Source organism: Heliangelus exortis, chromosome 23 (assembly GCF_036169615.1).
Source record: "Heliangelus exortis chromosome 23, bHelExo1.hap1, whole genome shotgun sequence".
NCBI classification, from domain to species: Eukaryota; Metazoa; Chordata; class Aves; order Apodiformes; family Trochilidae; genus Heliangelus; species Heliangelus exortis.
The window spans coordinates 5,266,621-5,287,054 of NC_092444.1; the positions used below are offsets into that span (position 1 = coordinate 5,266,621).

Sequence of the window (20,434 nt, forward strand, 5' to 3'; positions counted from 1 at the left end):
GTGTGCAGGGAAGTGGCTGCCCTGAAAGCAACCCCCTTTCTTTTTCTCAAGCCTGGCTCTCTTCCTTTTCCTCACTCCAGAGGAGCTGTTATAGGCTGCTGAGTGTTGCTACTTTCCTTTTATGAGCTGACAATAATCTGGGGATTCCTCCTAGCAGGAGAGAGGTAATTCACAGCCACGCTGCCTGCCCTCCACAGCTCTCTCTTGATTTCCAGCAGGGCTTCAGGGATCCCCCAGTGCTCGGGTGCTCAGCTCCCACCACCCCACCCCTGCCTGCCCCCAGCCCACATTCTGCCATGGAGCAGAGATCAGGTTGTCCTCTTCCCATGGAGCCTGACCTTCTCCTGGAGGCTGCAGAAATCTGCCCTTCCATAAACAGATTGTTACTCTATCCAGGAAAGCCTGAAACCTACTCTAGGTGTGCTGGGTTCCAGCTGGAATGACACCAGTACAGGATTTTGAGCAGTTGGGACCACTTTAGGGAGGGTGCAGAAGCTCTGCAGAGCTGCACCCATTGGGGTCTGGCTGCAGCTCAGAGAGGTGACAGCTGGTACCTGACAAGCACCCTGTGACTGTGACAGCAAACATTTGGGTTCACCAGCACTGCAGTAAGGGAACAGAAAGAGCAAGCAACAAGTTTTGCCAGGCAGTTTCAGCCCTGACATAAAATACAGTTGCAAAAAGAAAAAAAAAAAAACCAATCCAAGTGCTTTTGGCCAGTCACAACTCTGTGTTAGCAGCACAGTGATGGTGAGAGCAGCAGGCTGGGGACAGTGACACTGTCCTGAGTGGCAGCACATGCCACGGGAGTGGGGCAAGGTGGGGGAGGCTGCTGTAGGATGTCATAGGATGCTGTGTGGACAGTCAGGCCCCTGCAGAGGTTGGGAAGTGAGGTGGGTGTCAGGGCAGGGTGCAGGGGCTCCCTCTGACCCTGCTGTCTCCCTGGCACGGCCCCGTCTCGTCTCACTGAGTGCTGCTCGCCCGCCCTCCCTCCCTCCCAATGCACACATGGCTTTAATGTTTTTATTACCTGTTTGACTCGCTGCCTTATTGCTTCTCCTCTTAATGGGGCTGTAACCGTGGAAACGAGGAATAAACGGCCACCAGAAAATGAGATGATTAAACAGGTCACCCTGGCAAAACAAACTCCGTGCTCACACAGCCTGGGCTGCATACGCAGCTTCTGTCCAGGGAAACTGCAAGGCTGGGTGGGAGAGGGTGGGAGGGCTGGGCTGAGCTCCTGGAAGGAGCAGGCCACCAAGAGGTGCCTCCTTGGAGACAAGGGATGATGCTGTGCACCTCCCAGGACAGACGTGTGGAAAACAGCAAGGTTTGCAGAGGGAAGATGGAAGATAGCGATGACAAGACACATGCATGCAACTGGGGAAAAAATAGCAACTCTGATGAATATAAATAGGCTGGACTGAAAACAAAACACAAGTCTGAGACAAGTTGGTGTCCTCTGTTGTCCTCATCTCTGGCATTGCCCACGCCTGCCTCATGGCAGTTCCCAGGGGGAGTTTGGAATGAGAGCTCAGCTCGGCACACGCAGGGCTCACGGTGACTGCTGAGGGGGTCTGAGCACAGCCCCAGCCCTCAGCGTCACCAGGGTGAGGGGTGGTCCACCCCAGCAAGAGGAGGAGCAGGCAGGAGGGGTGCCTGTGTGTCCCCACAGCTCCCTGGGTGCTAACATCTGAATAGGAGATCCCTTCCTGAAGTCAAGCTGCGAGGTAATTGAGCTTCAGACCAAAGTGTTGTTGAAAACAAAAATAAAACCCCAAAATACGCCGACCGCAATCAAAAAAGCACAATCAGAAACCCAACATTCAAAGTAGTGAAGAATGTTGCCAGAATCACAGTCCTGTCCCAACCTGTCCAAACCCAGACTCATTGGGTGCTGGGAGTCTGGGAAGAGCAGACTTACTCCACCAAGAGCAACAAATTGAGAAGAAGAAATTGGAACTGCAAAGCTTGGCGAGGTGGAGATGAGAGACAACTGCTTGGAGCACAGAGGCGAGTGGCTGTGCTTTCTTTCAAAAAAAACAGCAGGTGGTTTATGAAAAGGACCCTATTCTTTAGAGTAATCTGAGCCATATTTCATTGTTTGATAGAAAAATCCTAATATTCATGACCTCCTTTAACTGGAAGAAGTTTGCTCATCTGAATATCAGCCCGTAGACAAATGGGAAATGAAAAATAGAGTAAAATAATGGAAGGGAGGTGGAGGGAGGGGAAAGGAAAACTAAGACAGAATCAATGGCAGAACAGAAAGTCTAGGAGGGTGACAAAGAATGGCAGGACTGTGGGAATAAGGAAAGGAAGGAAGGCATAAAAGAAAGCTATTTAGCAGGAAGAGTTAAATAGTGCAGCATAGAAAAAGGCTGAGAAAAGCAAGAGTGAATGAGTGAAAACACAGCGAGAGTGAGCAAAGGAGCTGTCTCTGAAAGCTTCCAAGTGCATGGATCAACTTTGTAAAACGGTGATTCTTGTCCTACTGAGCTTCTGTCCAAAATATTCATATTCAATCAAGAAGAAAAATCAGACCCTCTCTCCCCAACCTCTGTTCCCTCACCCTCTTCCAACCCAGTCCTCCTCTGCTAACATCTGCTGCCTGCCTTCGGGACATGCAGATGGTAATTACTCCTGGAGAAGCTTCCTCTGCTTTCCATGCTTGCAGAGGGCTACTTGGAGGAGAGCTTCAAGCCATGGAAAGATACCACACACACCTCCACAGCACACTGCAGGCAGAGGTGGATGTGAGAGCCAGGGCTTGATAGCCCAGAACTTGATAGCACGGGGGCTGGAAAGTGGGTGAAAAGATGAAGGCATTTGTCTACAAAACATGGCAACAAAACATCTCCCTGGCCCAAATCTGGGAGGCCTGGGGAGAATTTGGCTTGACATGTGGAACCACTCGTGCTCCTCTGATAAGGGAAGGGGGCTGGAGGAAAGGGGTGCTGGGGAGGGAAGGCAGTGAGGAGGAGGAGGGCTGCCCTGGGCGGGCCAGCTCAGGGAGTGGATGCATACAGGCATGGTGCTGGCAAACACCATGCAGAGAGGTGGAGCTGCTTTAATGAGAAGATGCTTCTATGACTCAGGCCTCAAAGGGATTGGGACTTTATTATTTTATTTTTCCATAATAAATTATGCCCTGGGATGCCAGGTCCCGCCGGGTTTTTCTGGAAATACCAGACAAAAGCTGGTGTTGCTACCTGGCTTTTGACAGTTTCCCATGTGTGGAAGCTCAACGTTCCAGGTTCTTCCTCTCCTCTGCCCTGGCCAAGCCAGTCCTGGGAGCAGGGCTGACACCACAGCTCCATGGCAGCCCAGGGCCTGGACAGCCCCCATTACAGGTCCACAACACCCACCCCAAATCCACGGGTGGTCACAGCTGCTGGGACATGGGGGGTGCCGGGGGTCAGGGGGTGCAGGAGAGAGGGCTCAGCTCTCCCACACCCCACCCACCACACCCCGGCTGCAGGGAGGAGCACCCCGACCCCCGCACCCATCCGTGGCCAGCAGCCAGGCCTCATTCACTTATCTCCATCACCCAAGCGCCCAACCCTGGCTCTGGGCTGCATAGGGGAGTATGATTATGCCCACTTTATAGATTAGGAGTTATTCATCCCACACCAAATCCTCAGACTCTGCTATGTCTCACAGACCTGTTCTGGAGCTCTCTTTGTTAGATTTAGGCTGAACTTGGCCCTAGTTCAGCTCAGAAACCAGCGTTACAAAAAATCCTCTCTACCACTGCCTGCCCGCAGCTGTTGGACCAAGTTTGCTGCCCACCACCCGGGCCAGCCCTCATCCCTGGTGGCAGGAGGGGTGGGAGCAGAGGGACATCTAACCCCCAGCCCACCCACCAACCTGATCTCCTCTCAGTGCTGGAAAAGACCCATTGCTTACCCCATGATGTAAGCGCCCGGGAGCGGGGTGTGGAGGGAGGCTGAGAGAGCAACCTGGAGAACATGAAGTTGAGCACAACACCACCACGGGGCACAGGAGTGTCCAGGAGCAGAGGGGTGGGCGAGTGTCTGGGGCAGATGTGCATGTGCAGGACAGGGTGACGGGGGTGTAGGCGTTGGGTGTGGGGAACACCTCCAGAAATGCTCCAGCAGAGCACACTCCAGAGTGTTTTCACCGATTTCACAAGAGGCGCTGCTAAAATGTCACCTCTCCAAAGCAAAACATCTGCATGTGGGTGAATCATCATTTCACACCCCAAAACCAGGAATGGGTGGCAAAATTCTCTAATGAGGCACCAAATCCTCAGGGGATTGCTATAAAGTGCACCCAGTGACTTTAGTCTTCCCATCCTTTTCCCTTCTATCTCCTCTCCACCCCTCGCTGGCTCTTGCCAACCTACACGGGTTGTTCAGCTTTTATTCTGAGCACGAAACTGCCTTAGGACTGGAAGCTTTAAGCAGTTTCCCAGCCTCCAGAAATTTTCTGGTTGTGTTTCTCCATGGCAGAGCAAACAATTGCTTCTGTACCTGGCCACCACACCTAACTCCCAAATGCAATGAGAATTCCAAATTCTTTGGGAAATTTAAACAAGGACATATTTTACACGAGTGAAGTACATGGTTTTGGTTCACTGTAACTATTTGTTCTTGAAAAAGCTAGACAAGCTGTTTTCTTTTCTGGAATCACCACAGGAAGCAAAATGTGAAGTCTCTTGAGAAGGAGAGGAGGAATCTGGTGCCAGGTTAAGGCACTGAGTAGAGAATTTCACAGCTGGACTCACCATGGAGAGCCCTATAGGTGGGTAACAAGGGGGTCTACAATCTGAGGGAGTGAAAAGCATCATTATCCCTCTCCAGAACACAAACTGCTCCTAGGATGGAGCCTCTGCTCAAGGGGAAGGGCAGTTCAGCCCCACACTTGCCATAGGTGCTACTGACTGTCTCCTGCCAAGGACCAGGGACCCACCAGCAAAAGCTGCACGAAAGAGAGGGGAAAGCCCCAGGGAACCCATCCACTGGCCCTGCCCAGTGTCCCCTCAGTCAGTCCAAGGTCCCCACCTGGAGTTGCTCCATGCAGCCCTCTCAGTACCCACTTGTGGTCAAAGTCTGGGCTCTGCCTGTCCAAGGACTCTTCTGTCACCCTGCCAGCTCCAACCTCCAGCAATACTATCGTAACATGGCCCAGCTCACAACCCACCCATGCCTCTCCAGCAGATAACCCCTGAACACCCTCTCTAGGTCCTCAGCCAGGTCTGCCAATCCCAGCCAGTGTTTCAGCCTGGAAGATCACTGGTCAAGCAGGAATGGGGATTAAAAGCCAGCAAGTTTTTCTTTTGCTGTTGGTGTGTGCCTCCACCTCCCCTGCCAGCCCTGGGAGAGGAAACAGGGAGCAACAAGGTCCTGGTCTGAGGGGCTCTCAATCCTCAAAATGGATTTTACCTGTCTCTGAAAGCTGCCTCCATCTCTCACCCCCCACTGGTTTCTCCCTAGGGAAATCAGTCTAAAAGGGGCTAATGGAACAATGTCCCTCTCTCTCCCCCCTCTCATTTTCTCTCCTTTTTTTTTTTTTTATTTTTTTTTTTTATTAGCATTTGTGGAATTTATTCCCAAACTCTCCTAATCTTTCGTACACAACCATTTGATTTGCATAACCCAGCCCCCTCTCATAAAAACTGGCTGCTAGTTTAATTAAAAAATGTAAATTTGCTGTCATCTCGGGGCCTGGTGAATTAGGACGACATCGGCATTTTTTATTGCTGAAGACGTCCAAATTGATCCAGTCCACACTGAACCAGAGGGGAGGAGTCGGTGCCGCGTGGGACTTTTGGCTGGAGGCTCTGCCCCTCCCCTGCTTCCAGCCGAGCCTCCTCTGCCCCCTCTTTGCTTTGCAAGAAGTGCAGCTGAGGACGAGGACATTGGTTCTCCCAAACCCCAGCTGGATCGGCCAGCGTGGCCTCTGCCATGTCAGCATTTCTGGGAGCTGAGCCCTGGGTGGCACCTGAGCTCTCCAAACCCTGGGAACGGCCGCGTCTCCAAACCCTGGGAGGGAGGGAAGGAGCCCAGGTGGAGGTGGAAGATGCAGCACAGGCAGTGGTTGTCTTCACCTCCCACAGGACTTTTCATTACTTTCTAAATACTTTCAACCAACTTTTCAGAGGGAAACCTAAATTGCAGGCTACACAGCAGCCCGGGGGGATGATTTGATGTCAGAGGGAGAGTCAAAGTGGCCACAAAGGCTCTCACTGTGAGGGCAGCCAAGAGCTCTGCCGGCACGAGAAGTGGGACAGACAGACAAGGCTGCACAGGCAAGAGTCCTGAAATAAATTCCAAGCTCAGATAGTCCTTTCTGATAGTAGCAAGAAGGACCCGGAGTGGAAACATAAATAGTCCTGAAAAATAGAAACAGTAACTGATGCTATGGAAGCTCCATATTTGACCCCTTCCAGCTGATGGATCTTTATCATTCACTGCTGGTTTTAGTCCGAGCTGCCTCTCCCCCTCTCAGACATGGTTACACAGTACCTGCACACACGAGCAGACCAGGTTTAGAAGGAAGAGGACCCAGCAGACAGGGAAACCAGAATTATCTCAAGAACCAATTTTCTGGTCTTTCTGTGAGTTACCACTCAACACCAAACCAACAGAAACGCTCCTACAGACTCCACCAGCTCCACAGTGCTCTCCAAGTAACAGCTGGGCCCTGCTGAACACCACAATGAGATGGTTAATCCCTGCCTGGGTAAACCCTGCTCCCAGGAAGAGTCTTCACTGGGTATGCTTAAGCACTTGAATGCTTTCCACCCATCAAGGATCACACAGACTCCTGGAAAGTGACCTGAACACCCAAACGAACTGCCTGTGAACCTTCTGCAGAGCATGAGCTCAGCACAGGACTGATACCAACTTTGACTGAGTCAACATCTCTCCAAAAATCTGTGCTGTCAAAAACAAAAAAAGAAAACCAGTTGGCACCAGCCCAGAGAAGGTGTTCCTATTCATTGGATGTTTCAAACAACAACAGTGATGTTACAAAACAAAGTCACAAAATGACCTCTTGGGTGGAAAATTAGGTGTTTCTCCACCCATTTACCAAGGGTTTCTTGGTTCACATTCTGAGATCAGTTCCTGTAATCTCATACCAAGGATAATTAGGTCGGGGAGCAGTTTCCCAAAGGAAGTGACAGGTGCCCAGTCACTCAAGATATTTACAACCAGACTTGCAGAAAGTCACATGTAGAGAACATCTTGCCACCATCCTGGGCAGATGTACTCAGTCCATGAATTCTTTCCAGCCCTTAACCACTACGAATGCTCCTGGCCCCGGAAAGTCCACGCAAGGACCGACAGAAGCTGAGAAAGCCCTCGGCAAGAGCAGACTGTCAGACCCCACATACCGAGTTCCTCTGGGAAAGAAACCCCTCCGGACCTGCCTGTGCCAGCTGGCAGCTCGTGTGAGCAGCCCTCGGGCACTGCCCCCGGGGAGCCACAGCCTGAGGGCTTGGAGAGAATTCAAGAGGCAGCGAATGAGGGAGATAAGCTGGCCCAAGTAGATAAGGGTTAGAGGTGGTGATTATGGGGCAGGTCTTTGCCCCGAGATCATGACAAGACGGGTTCACCCACACACAGACCGTAATGCTGACTTAAACAGATCTCCCAGATCCTCATTTCCATGGCTTCCTGCAGCCCCGGGTTCCCATACCCACGCGTTCCCCGGGCACGGCGGTGGGAAGGCCGAGCGCCCACCCCACTTCCGAGCAGAAGGAGGGTCTGGTTTTGGGTGTGTGTGTGTTGTGGTGTGGTGTGGTGGGGGGGTAAAGGTGTTGGCTCGTCAGTGCCTCGCGTGGGGAGCGGGGTGGGGGCCCCAGTGGGCAGCGGGCAGGGCCCCCCCCGGCAGAGGGCGCTGCCTGCCCGGGCAGGGCCGAGCGCTGCCTGCCCCGGGGCCAAGAGCGGGCAGCTGCCTGCAGATCCCATCGCTGCTCTGCCACGGCTGCTGGGAGATGGAGAGATCAGGGGCAAATCACTGTTTATGACTTCTCTAAAAGCATTTGCCCTCCTGCAGTTTCACCACATCCTTAACTCCCCGGCTGCCCACGCGGCCTCCCCGAGCTCCTTGATCTCGAAGGGAGGCAGCCAGACGCCCACGGACGGACCCAGCCAGAGCCCGGGCCCCGCCGCTGCTCCCGGGGCGGGGAGGAGAGGGGGGAAGCGGCTCCCGAACCGCTCGGTTCCTGATGTCAATGACAGAAATAAATAAATAAGTGAAATAAACGACGGCAAAATTATCCTCTCCATCAAAATATCAGAGTACATAGTTCAGGCCCAGTCAATCATCAACCAGTTTATTACCATCTTACTCCTTATTAAAAAAAACAACACAACTCAACACGCAGACACGACTGCCCCGGCAGTGGTTACCTGGACCGTGGTGGGTCACCAGCACAGGCCTGTTTGGCCCATTGCTGCCATTTAGTTTTTAAATGGGAGAGAATGGTTTACACCATTTTGGAGGAGCAGGTATGGTTGTGTACAGGGTCCAAGTGGTGAGAGCAGGTCCTAAAGAGGAAGGTAACATGACCCAAGGGATTCCTACCCAACTCCCAATTTGCCAGCCTTGTCAGATCTAAATGAGACCCCACTCCAGACCAGTCAATGGCTGGGAAATGATGATTCTATGAAAACCCACCAGCACGGTGAGCCCCCATCACACCCCAGCCTGATGGAGCCCTGACCACCACCACACCCAGCTGAGCCTATGCCAGGCCAGGCCCTGCTCCCCGTCCCCACACCTGATCAAAAACCAGTGGACCCGCCACAAAAAGCTACGACCAAAAACACACCCAGCCCCAATACTGGGGCCTGTAATCTAAAACCAAAACATTACCCCAGTCCGGCCACCGTTCCTCCTCCCTTCGAGATGTGAAGGGGTGGGGGAGGTCTCATATACCTCACATGGAAGGACAAAAACAAACCCATCCCAGATATGCTCAGGTTGGAAAAAAAATAAATAATACTCATTAAATGTAATAAGCAGCCTCTTCATCTGACACTGCCTTGTCCCAAATAAATTAAATTCCTTTTCATTTAGACAGCACAGGAACCTGACAAGCAACCTTTACCAACGAGACGCCAAAGCTCAGAAAAGGGGAAAAAAAAATGAAAGAGAAAACAACCCACACAACTTACAACAAATATAAACGCCGAATCATTTCAAAACCCCCATAAACTTCCCCTCCGCATCCTCTCCTGGCCAGCCCGCGTCTCACCCGGCCGCCCCGGCCCGGCCCTCGGGGCCGCCGCTGGGGGAAGTACCCGGCGGAGCGGAGCCCCCCGGCTCACCTCGCCACCCGCCTCGGCGGGGCCGGGGAGCGCGGTACCGGAGCGGCGGCAGGAGAGGAAGCCAACTTCCGTAAAACAAGTGAAAGAAAAGTGAAAGAGGCTGCGAGCCCCCGGCAGCACCTGGTGCCACCCCCGCTCGGCTCGGCCCGGCCCGGCCGCCCCGCGCACCGCCCCGCACTCGCCTCGGAGCCGGGAAAAGTTTCGGTGCGGCGGCGGCAGCGGCCCCCGGGCTGCCGGGTCCCAGCGAGGGTGCCCGCAGCGCCCGGCCCCGCGGCGGCGGAGGGGACGAGATGCGGCCCGGGCAGGGAGCGCTCCGCTCCGGGGGCACCGGCACCCGCACCGGCACCGAGCGGGGGCTGCGCCGAGCGGGGGACTGGGGGCAGGAAAAGGACAATTGTGCTGTACTTACCATAGTCGGAGAGACGAAAGCCGAATTCACTTAAATAATCAACTTTCATAATACTTAATTAATACCTAATTGCAGCTGATTGCTCCCGAATAACAAGTTGTTTAAAGCACTGATGTCATTGCCGTGCCGGTCCTCCCCGAGTCACTTTGGCAGCGGGGCCGGGGGCGGGCACCGGCCGCCCCGGGGGGCGGTGACTGGCAGCCGGCAGACACGCCTCCGCGCCGGGCCCTCCGCCGGGGGCAGGTGCGGGGCCGGGACCGGCACCGGAGCGGGCCGGGGTGCGGCGGCGGGGTGACCTGGGGCGGCCCCGGCGCCCGGCCCGGTCGGGGAGGGGTCCCGGGGAGGGCCAGTCCCGGCCCGAGGCAGGCGGCAGCCCCGCACCCATCGCCGGCGGCCCCAGGGAACGGGCGGGCAGCGCTGGATGCGCGGCGGGGAGCGCGGCCCCGCGCCCGGCCGGGGGAGCCCCGGAGCCGGCGGGGAAGGAGCGGGAGCAGAGCGCGGGGGGATGCGGAGGGTTGGGCGGGATGCGGCGGGGTCCCCACGGGGAAGGAGCGGGGGAGGGGGTTGGGGGACGCAGGACCCGTGGTCCCGGGGCAGGGACAGGGCGGGCTGCCCCCGGCACCGCTGTCCCACGCGTGTGTGCGCTCGGGGGAAGCCACCGAGGAGGGCCGGAGCCCGCGGGGTCCCGGTGGCCGGTGGCGGGTGTCACAAGCCTGGAGGTTGGAGCATCTTGCCCAATGCCCGCAGGAAACCAGCGCTGCTCAGCCGCGCTTGGCCCACAGGAGGGTGGTTTTTCTTTTGCAGCGAATTTCCTCATTTTTTGTTGCTTTATTTTTCTAAGTAGCAAAGAATGCGAGGGAGGTTCTAAGAGGCGTGTTGGGTAAACACAGATATAAGCCTCTTTCTTTAAAACAAACGAGCAGATTATTTACCTGATTAAATAGGTATTTTGAGCAGGTTGTAGGCTGTTTTTGTGAACACACCATGTTTGGCTCTGTGGATTTTGGCAGAGCAGGCTCCTCACCGGGGCCGGGGAGCAGTACATTAACTCACCAGGCTCTTAAATCCTTTTTATAAGCAGAACTTAATGTGCTTTTCAAAGGAGGCCAGCATCATTACTCCACTGCATGGATGGGGAAACTGAGGCACCAGCAAGGGAAGTGACTCGCCAGAAGTGGCTGGACAGGTTAGTCACAGGGCTGGAAGCAGCCCAGGTCTGTACCTGGCTCCATGTACCAGGAGAGTGTCCTGAGCCCAGCAACCCAACACTGTGACTGTAACTCATCAGCTAACCTGGCTCAGCCAGTGCTGCATTTACATGTCATGTAATGTACGGGCAGTGCACCGGGCCAGAGGGCAGGGAGAAGGAAGAGGAGAAGGGGAGTCATTTGTGAAAACCACAAGTATTCTGGCTTCTCCCGGAAAAAAAAAAAAAAAAAAATCTAAACAAAGTCTAGTGAAACAGAACCACCCAGGGACCCTCCGGGCCAGGAAGCAGGGTGGGGACAGCAGCGTCAGGCAGGAGGCAAGCGTGTCCTGCCCGGGGTGCTGCCCAGCCACCAGCCAGGGGGGGCCCAGCCAGGCAGCACCCCTGACCTGATCCCTGGCACAGGGATCCCCTTCCCACCCAGTGCAGTCAAGTTGCTGCTTTCAGAGAACTGGGCAGAACAGCAGCAGCGTTGCCCCAGCCCTCCCCTGCTGGTTTCTAACCATGCCATCAGCTGTCACCCGGTGCTCTCTGCAAAGTCCTGCCTGTCTGTGCCTCACTTGGCCCTGGCACAGACACCAGCCCTGCCAACATCACCCACAATCCTCACCAGAGCCTGCCCTGGTCCCTACACCTGAGTCAGATGCTGCAGCACCCACAGGGAAAATCCTACCCTGGGAAACAATGGATAGTGCCAGAAATGTTTGTGCCAGTTCACCTCTGGCTTTGCAGTAGTTGAGTTTGGACCTAAAGCTCCCTTTCAGCCGTGAGGTCGTTGATGGGTCCTGTAAGTTCACTGCACCTCATGTCACCCAGATTTCTCCATTTCCATTCCTCCTAACTTAATATTTAAGAGTTCTGCTCACGCTAAGAATGCGACCTGGCTGTATCTCTGACTCATTCAGAGGGGGAACACTCACTGTAACACGGATGTGTCACTGCACATAGGCAGCCACGCAGACCCTCTAAACATACCTGTTCTTCTACATGCACCGAGCTGAGCACGTTCACACATCAGTATACAAATGTTCCCCACCCCTCCCATCCCAGCACGCACACGCAACATGCATATGCACCCCACAGAACAAAGAAGATGATGCTCTGCGCTCCCTCACATCCAAACACACACATCACCATACACCATGACACACATGAACCCACACACACAACCTAAACACACCCGGAGGATCCCCTCCGCAGACTTCCCACTGTCCCTCCCACTCCTCCTTGCAGGAACAACTTGCCAAGGTGTTTTTTCAGGTGAAGTCCACGCCCTGCAGCTGACGCAACGGCAAGGCCTGATTTCCTATCTCAGCGATCTCCAGTCACAGGATCAGGTTTTATTTCCCCATCCTCCCTCCTTTGCCTCTTACCCAAGAAAAGTTTCTTTCCTCTCTGAGGCTGTGGAGCTTTCTGCTCCTCTGGGGACTGTGCCCCCCGTCAGGGCAGCATCTCCCCTTCTTCCCCATCCCTCCAAGGCAGGGATCCTCTCTGAGGCAGAGCTGCCCCTGGCCATGCCTGGCACAGAAGCAGCTCCCTGGAGCACTCGAGGAAAAGCAGCACCCCTCACCCTGCTCTGAACTGTGCCAGGGAGAGAGCTGCCCTGTCCGCTCCAGCCACTGCTGCCCTTTCATGGCAGGTGAAGAGATCTCTCCTTGTCCCTTCCCACCCTCCCAGGGGCGTCAGGAGCTCTCAGTAATTAATGTTTGCCAGGTGCTCAGAGATCCTCAGATGAAAAGTGCAATGGGAGGGGGAAGGATGATTAATTTATTATTATTATAGTTTAATGCTTTCCCCGCAGACAGTGTGCCAGGGCTGAGCAGGGGGTGAGTCACACCGATATGTGGGACATCCCCCTTTGTGTGTCTCTTTGTTTTTTATGCGTAGCCCATTTTTTTGGCAGTTTCTCCCTCCTTCACTGGAGCTGACCCTGGGGCTTGGGGCCGTGCTCTGGATTCATGTGGGCTCAGGGCGCTGGCTCTCAGATTGCAGGTTGGAGATCTGGCAGCGCCGTGCTCCTCCTCCTGCTTGGGGAGTCTATTAGGCAAATGCTCTTGCCCTATTTCTGTAATTTTGTTTGATTTCTGTTTTGTCAAGGGAGGCGCCCGGAGGCCTCGGGGCCTGGGCGGCAGGAGCAGACAATCCGTGCTTTCTTTCCCTTTCCTTCTCTTTTGCTCCTTCCTTCTCAATTCAGTTTCAATCACATTATTGGCACATGGTGCCCTCAAAGCATTGCCAAAGCGGCCGCGCGGAGTCTCGGTGTGCCGGGCGGGGCTGCGCCGGGATGGCTTCTGCCTTTTACTGTTCCCTGGCGTGACTCAAAACAGTCTGACACCAGCTCCCCACCATGTGGCTGCTGCTCTTCCAGACACTCCACAGCTTCCAGCATCTGCTGGAAACCAACTGCTGCTCATCTCTTGACCACTGCCCAGAGGGAACGACTGCCCCAGGAGTGGCCGTATGGCGGGGAACACACGCTGCACGGCCCCGTGCTCCACAGGGGCCCAGAAGACTTCGGGGGAAGGAGTGGCAGGGGTTTGAATACACTTAACAATTAGCTACAATTTACTACAGCGATTAAAAGCGCAGCCTGGGGATTTCAGGGCGAGGAGGCAAGGGGATAGTCCTACCCAGGCACTGCATCCAACAGGGAAGATGCCCGGCACTCAAGAGCAGGGGCTCTTGCCTGCAAAACCACCAAATGAGCCAGCCCAGAACTGTCCCCAGGAAGCCCCCAGCCCCAGCTCGGCACCCCAGGCACTGCGATGGCCTCTGGGGGCACCAGGGAACCACTGCCCAAGGGCAGGTTCCAGGCCGGGTAAGGCCTTTTCCTGCAGAGCAGGGGGCAAGCACAAAACAAAAAGGCAAAAAGATGATTTCTGTCTAGAGGAGCTGCAAGCCACCTTGTGTTCCTGCACACCCACGCGTGGATGCAATAAAAAATGTGAGGCAGACGTCCTGTGCACACACACACATGTTCACACACATCAGGGTGATGCCTGCCCAGGCACCCAGCACAGGGCTGGACTGTCACAGGTGCTTTATCAGAGACTGTCCTGCTCGGGACATACACGGGACACCTGATGCCACGGAGATGGCAAGTGGCTCTGGGTAGAGAGGAGCTGCTACCCTACTTATTCCCTAGGATAATAACTTGCTCCCCCAGCAACCATGTCTTGAAGTGAGCTGGGTCACACCAGCAGCCAGGGAAAGGCTTTCAACATGCAGCCCAGCAAGCAGCAGAGATGGGACAGGCAGCTCTAGAGACAGGCTGGATTTTACAGGAGTGATGTTGGGAAGCAGGGATTGTCTCCACGCAGTCACTCTGGATTTGACCTGGCTTGGGAAGGAGTGAGAGGCAGAACGGAGGGAAGGCAGAGGGAGCCAGGCACTTTATCCACTCTGCTTGACCTTCCCCATCACAGGCAGAGGCTGTGTCAGCTCTGATCCACAGGGGACAGGTACAGAGGGATGCTGGGCACTGTCCCCAGCAGAGCAGCAGGGATGGACACTCATTCATTAGCAGCGGTAGCAGGGAAATCAAGGGAGATGATGCAGGAGGGAAGAAACGGGCAGCAGGAGCAGTGAAGGGAGATCCTGGACTGCCCAGTGGGGCCTGACTGCCACCCCCTCGGGGCTGTGACAGCAGCATCCCCACCACAGCAATGGGCAGGGGAGGCAAAGTCTCCCCCCCACGCACCACGGTGACCAGCACACGCAGAGATACCCGGGATGCCCCGCGTGGACCCGTGTCCCCCGTGTGACCAGGCTGCCTGTGACCAGGGCTGACACGGGGGGGACACCAGCAGGCACCAAAGTGACACTCAGCAAAGCCGGGTGGGCGCTGAGGCCGCGCAGTGGTGCCAGGGAGACGCGTGCAGTGCAGCGGGACACGGGTGGGGAGGCAGAACATGGTCATGGGTGGGGAGGCAGCACACGGACATGGGTGGGGAAGCAGAACATGGACACGGGTGGGGAGGCAGCACACGGACACAGGAAGCAGCACATGGACACAGGTGGGGAAGCAGCACACAGTCATGGGTGGGGAGGCAGCATACGGACATGGGGAAGCAGCACACGGACACGGGTGGGGAGGCAGCACACGGACACAGGTGGGGAAGCAGCACATGGACACGGGTGGGGAGGCAGCACGTGGACATGGGGAAGCAGCACACGGACAGAGGTGGGGAAGCAGCACATGGACACAGGTGGGGAAGCAGCACACGGACACGGGGAAGCAGCACATGGACACGGGTGGGGAGGCAGCACATGGACATGGGGAAGCAGCACACGGACACGGGTGGGGAGGCAGCACACGGACAGAGGTGGGGAAGCAGCACACAGACACGGGTGGGAAAGCAGCACATGGACACGGGTGGGGAGGCAGCACACGGAAACGGGGAAGCAGCACACGGACACAGGTGGGAAAGCAGCACATGGACACAGGTGGGGAAGCAGCACACGGACACGGGGAAGCAGCACACGGACACCACCCTGCAGAGGCAGCAAAGCCCCCGGAGGCAGCGAGGCTGCGGCCCCCCGGGAGCCCCCCAGGCCAGGGGGGTGCAGGGAGCAGCGTCAGGCAGTAAGTGTGAGGCAGACGCAGCGATTGCATTACTGAAGGAGCCCGGGCTGGCAGTGCCGAGCTATCGTCCCTGTAATCCTGTTAGCCAGCAATCTCCATTCCGAAAGAGCTTCATTTCTTTGTGAATATTTGTAAACTAGATATCTAATGGAAAATTATAGGAAAATTATAGTGAAATTCATGACGAAGAAATCCGATTAGCCCTAATTCAATTATGCCATCTTAGCCCACACAGCACATTTCCCATTTTTTTCCCATAAATACCAATGCCAGGGGTCCGGGTAATCAAATAAAATTGAAAATCATCTTCCCATTAAATTCAATTAGCTGCAATTTCTAAAGCCTATCAGAGATTTTAATTACTAAATTATAAAATTCTCCAATGCTAAATTGAAACTAAAAAAATTGCACATCCTTGTATTTCAGAAGAAAAAAACCTAGCAGAAACCTTGAAAAATACCCTTCTCCTCCCATCAGCACCCACGTGAACACGGGTCTGGGCAGCCTTCACCAGAGAAACCATCGTGGAGGGACACGAACCAGGCTTAGAAGGTTGCTACCTCTGAGGGGAAAAGCTCCCATATCAGCTGAGATTAAAACCTAAAATCCAGCTCTAATTACAACTCAGTTGGGTTGAAAAGAGGAAAGGGGAGAGGGTGGTGATCTCAGCAGCATCTCTGCTCCTTCTACCCACACGAGCTCCTCAGTTTTAGCCAGCCCCCTGCACCTCCACGCTGCTCTGCTGGTGACAAGTGACAAGCCACCTCGCTCCTGCAGCCACTGGAACAGCCGAGGCTCTCTAGGAGTTGAAACGAGTTTTGCCTGCAAATGGGCTCCGTGAGGCAGTCCCTGGAGCCTCCGTGTGCCAAACCCAGGGCAGCAGAGCTGGTGATGCCCAGAGGGAAGCAGGAGGGCAGATGCTAGCTTTGTGCTTCTGATAAAGCTTCTTGAATAATAGCCATGCAAGCCCGGTCCTGACACTGAATTAAGGGAAGCTGGAGCCCTCAGCAAACTGATTTAGCTCGAAGCACTACTTCAGTGAACACGTGGGCTGATCCAGAGGAGGGGGATGCGATCACCCTTCCCTGATAGCACAGGAAACTCTCTCGAGTTCACAGAGGCACCAGGCAGGCAAGCCCATCCCTAAACTGTTCTTTATTCAACAACCAAACCGAGCAGGCAAATGGGGAACCAACAAAGCCTGTGCCTACAGATGCTCTCTTCCAGCCTGGCTCCTCCAGGGACCAACATGGCACAGGGAGGTGTGGAGGGGCAATTAACTGTGTGAACGAGCACTGGGAGGAGAACTGAAGCTCAGCTCTCGGGTTACAATACCTGACCCTCCACGAGGCAGGAGTGAGGATTTTCCGACACGGCGTTCATGCCAGGGAGAGCTCCTGCCTGGTACCCTAAAGGGTTTCTTCATGCACTAACATAAACGGAGCCAGTTTCTAACATTTCACAGCCTGAACTCGGTGCTCAGGCTGCCCCGAACCAGGCCGATACTCGGTTTAATTTACTGGGCGCCCGAAAGTTGCCAGCAGGGAGTTGCCCGCAAACAGAACAACAACAAAAAAGTTAATGATCTGGGCTTTTTCTTTAATAAATAGGCAAACTGGCTGAGCCGGATTGTTGGCTGGGATTCGTCTCCCCTTTATCACCCTGGAGCTTCTGTGACACATTCTCCAAATCATCAGCATTTTGCAATTTGAGGTCGTTACCAAATACTATTTTTTTGCCAAGGAAGGGAGAAAAATAAATTAATAATTAAGAAGCCCAAGCAGGGAGAGGCTGCGGGTTGGATGGCGCTGCCACCTCCGCGGGGATTGCTCAGGCACCTGGCAGCCCGCCCAGCGCGCACCTCGGTCGCCAGCTCACCCTGGAATGTGGTGCTGGCACCCAAGTGCTACTTGATTTTACTACGAATTAATCAAAGTCTCTTCTGCAAGCGTCTAACACTAAATCACCACTGGCTGAGCTTCAAATGCAGCTCCCCTGTTCCAGGGATTCGGCGCAAGGAGATCACCGGCTCCAGGTGAAAAGCTGAAGGGGGTTTCCTCTCTGCACATCTCCTGGTACTCCGAGGCATCAGCCTCTCCCAGCTGGAAGGAGAAGAGATTTCCTGCAACTCTTGTGCTCACAGCAGGTAACCACACACACACTGAAGAGAGGCTGGGATAAATCTGTGCTGCCTGACTGGTGTGTACTTACACCAGAGAGGAATCTGACTGGACTGCAAGCTGGTACAGATGGCAGAGGACTCTCCTTGTAGCACCTGTGTGCCCGTGCCCCTGTTTGTGCAGCTACACACACAAGCACATGCAGAGATGGGCCCTGTGAGGTCCTGTGTGGGTATGGCTGCCTGCACATTGCTGCACAGGGACGTGCCCAGCCTCGTGGCACCCATGTGTGCAGGGCTGTGCTCTCAGTCTGTGTGGCTGTCCATAGCCAGGGGGACACAGACCTCCTCTGTGGGTGCTGGGTCAATGTCTGCACACCTCATTTGCCTCCCAACCTGCAGGACCCAGCACCCTCCTCATCCTGGCTGGCCCCCCAGGAAGCAGGGTGCTGTGGCTGGCACTCGGGATGGCACCAGCCCACGTCCCTGCACAGCTCTGGAGACACAGCACTGCCCTGAGCCATGGGTGAGTTGTATTCTCCTCTCCACGCTTTGCCTGTCTCAGAGCCCTCTCGTATTTTCAGTGCTCACCAGACCGTGAATTCACCTTCATACCAGTTACAGGGTTATTTAGCTTCTCCTGACGCCAATAACCACCAAACTTTCACTGGCAGCTCAGCTGTCTCCTGGAGACATGAAGCTCCTCTCTCACCTGCCCATGGTGCCCCCACCCACCAGGAGCCGTGGGGACAGATCCCCAAGCCCCACACAGTGCCTGGGGACATTGTGCACCCGCCAGCGACAGCCTCTGATCCCCACCCACATCTATAACAACAGAGCAGAAGAGTTAAAAAAACGGAGGGAGAGAGTGAAATAGAGGAGAGGCAGACAGAGAGAAAGACAGAATACAAAAAGGATGATAAAGCAAAATTGACACAGAGGAGGAAAAATCCCAAGACAACAGAAAAAGGAGCAGAGAGGAAACAAGAAGAGAGCAGGGACATACTGTGGGGTTTTTGCCCCTGAACACCCCACAAAACAGGAATTCTCCAGCTCTTGACACTAAAATATTACTACTACTCTCCCTGAAATTTTAGAGATCGACTCGAGAGCCCCAGGGCAGCAGCTGGACAAGCTGTGCATGGGCTGGGACACTGCTGAGGAGGAATGAGGATGATCTGCTTGGATGGGATACCCAGGGCTCCCTACTGAGTGCCCGAATGCTATAGGATTGCAGAAAACCCCAAACCAGAGTGTGAAACCTCTGGGCAGGGCCATGAACAAGGAAGGCCAGCAGCCTGTCCCTCTTCCTGATCCTCTGTCACATGGAAACCCTCTCTGCTCTCCTTGGCTGGCCCAGAGCCACCTCTGCCACTCTCTCTCCCGCTGGCTCGGAGCCATCTTTGCCAGTTCCCCCTGCTGCAGCCCTGTAAAGCATCTTTTTGCCAGCTTTCCCCTCCACTGCCACAGCACCCCTCCCTTGGCATGATGTTTTTGGCCCAAGGCCTTGCTGCTCACTCCTGGCCACGTGGGCTCGCTCCCTGGTCTCCTGGGCTTTCCCTTTCTGACTGAACATTTCCCAGCTGAAGGCAAGTGCTGCAGCGACATTTCACTCTGAAACCAAGCATGTGCTGACAGCGAGTGGCATCCCCAGGAGCTCCTTCCTGGCCCCCAGGGCTGTGTGGGGCCAGACACAGCTGAAGAGGTGGCACAAGCCACTGCACAACCTGTGGTCCCTCTTCCCACCTCTGGGGTCTGGGCTCACCCTTCCCACCCATCCCACCGGGGCCCATCCTGCACAGTCCCTTGGAGTATCTTGGTCCCCTGTCCCTGAGGACAAAATCCCCAGTCCTTTGGTCCAAGGATTTCACCTCTGCTGCTGTATGGAGAGCTGAAGTGGGCACTTTTATCTTCCCACAGCTCTGGTCCTGGGAGAAAAGTCAAAAGTGAGTTCTCTTCTCCACTGAGTGTGCAATGATACGTTCCCACAAGCACGGGGGGTGCACAGGCACAGGTCTGCACACACCAAACAGAGCAGTGGGAATGTGGGAAGGGATCTGGGGGGATCAGAGCTGCTCATGTCCCTCAGAGCTGTAGCTGTCCTCACCTAACACCAGAGGCCACAGCACCAAGAACCAGAGGGATGGGAACAGGAAGGACCAAAGCGGTAGCTCTGGCACAAGCTCCTCACAGACCAGCCCTTTTCCCCTGTTCTCAAGCTTCTTTGGGACAGTTCCTACAGCTGGAGTTTCAGCTGACACCCTGCAAAAGCAGATGTGGGGAAACAGGGCAGAGACACCCCCGCTGCCTCACCTGCCCGGGAGCACACCCCGGCCTCCTGCTTTCCCCATCTCGCCATGAAAAAACCCCCTCTGTGCAAACAATAGATCAATAGAGCCCCCGCCTCTTCGGAAGGAAAACAAACACCCGGATCACCGCAAATTAGAGAATGTTTCGCTTCACTTCATCCAAACAGGCTGACAATTTTTTTGGGTTGTTGCCACGGCGACAGAATAACACAGCGTTCAGCCTGTTGCAGAACAATCAATTAAGTTAATGCCTCGGAGTGCCTGTTTACTCTTCCATTTAGGAGGTGCTGCTCTTGCTCGCTCTCTTTCTCTCTTGCTCGCTTTAAATTTCTCATCTTTTGCTTCCTGCTCCTATTTCATCTCCATTTAAGCTAAAATAAAGTCCCTCCCCTCAAGTATCTCCTGGCTTGTAAGGAGCCTCTCACTTTTCAGAATGATTACCTGGAATAAAGTTTTTTTCCTTTCTCTGACTCCTGTCGTTTCTCCTCTCTTCCTGGAAA

General features: G+C 54.7%; 1 protein-coding gene across 12 annotated transcripts in view; it reads right to left on the reverse strand.

The window, feature by feature from the left end:
- CASZ1 (castor zinc finger 1) overlaps positions 1-20,434 on the reverse strand; it is a 200,217-nt gene that overhangs the window by 81,054 nt on the left and 98,729 nt on the right. For 2 of the 12 annotated variants that reach the window (XM_071767114.1, XM_071767113.1), the window contains exon 1: positions 9,715-9,864. The exons of 7 other annotated variants lie outside the window; for them this stretch is intronic. In XM_071767114.1, coding sequence (XP_071623215.1) covers positions 9,715-9,763 — 49 coding nt within the window. In that variant the 5' untranslated portion in view covers positions 9,764-9,864. Of the gene's footprint in view, positions 1-9,714; positions 9,869-20,434 lie in introns of those variants that run through there. 3 more of the 12 variants (XM_071767109.1, XM_071767102.1, XM_071767103.1) reach the window with 3 other exon arrangements.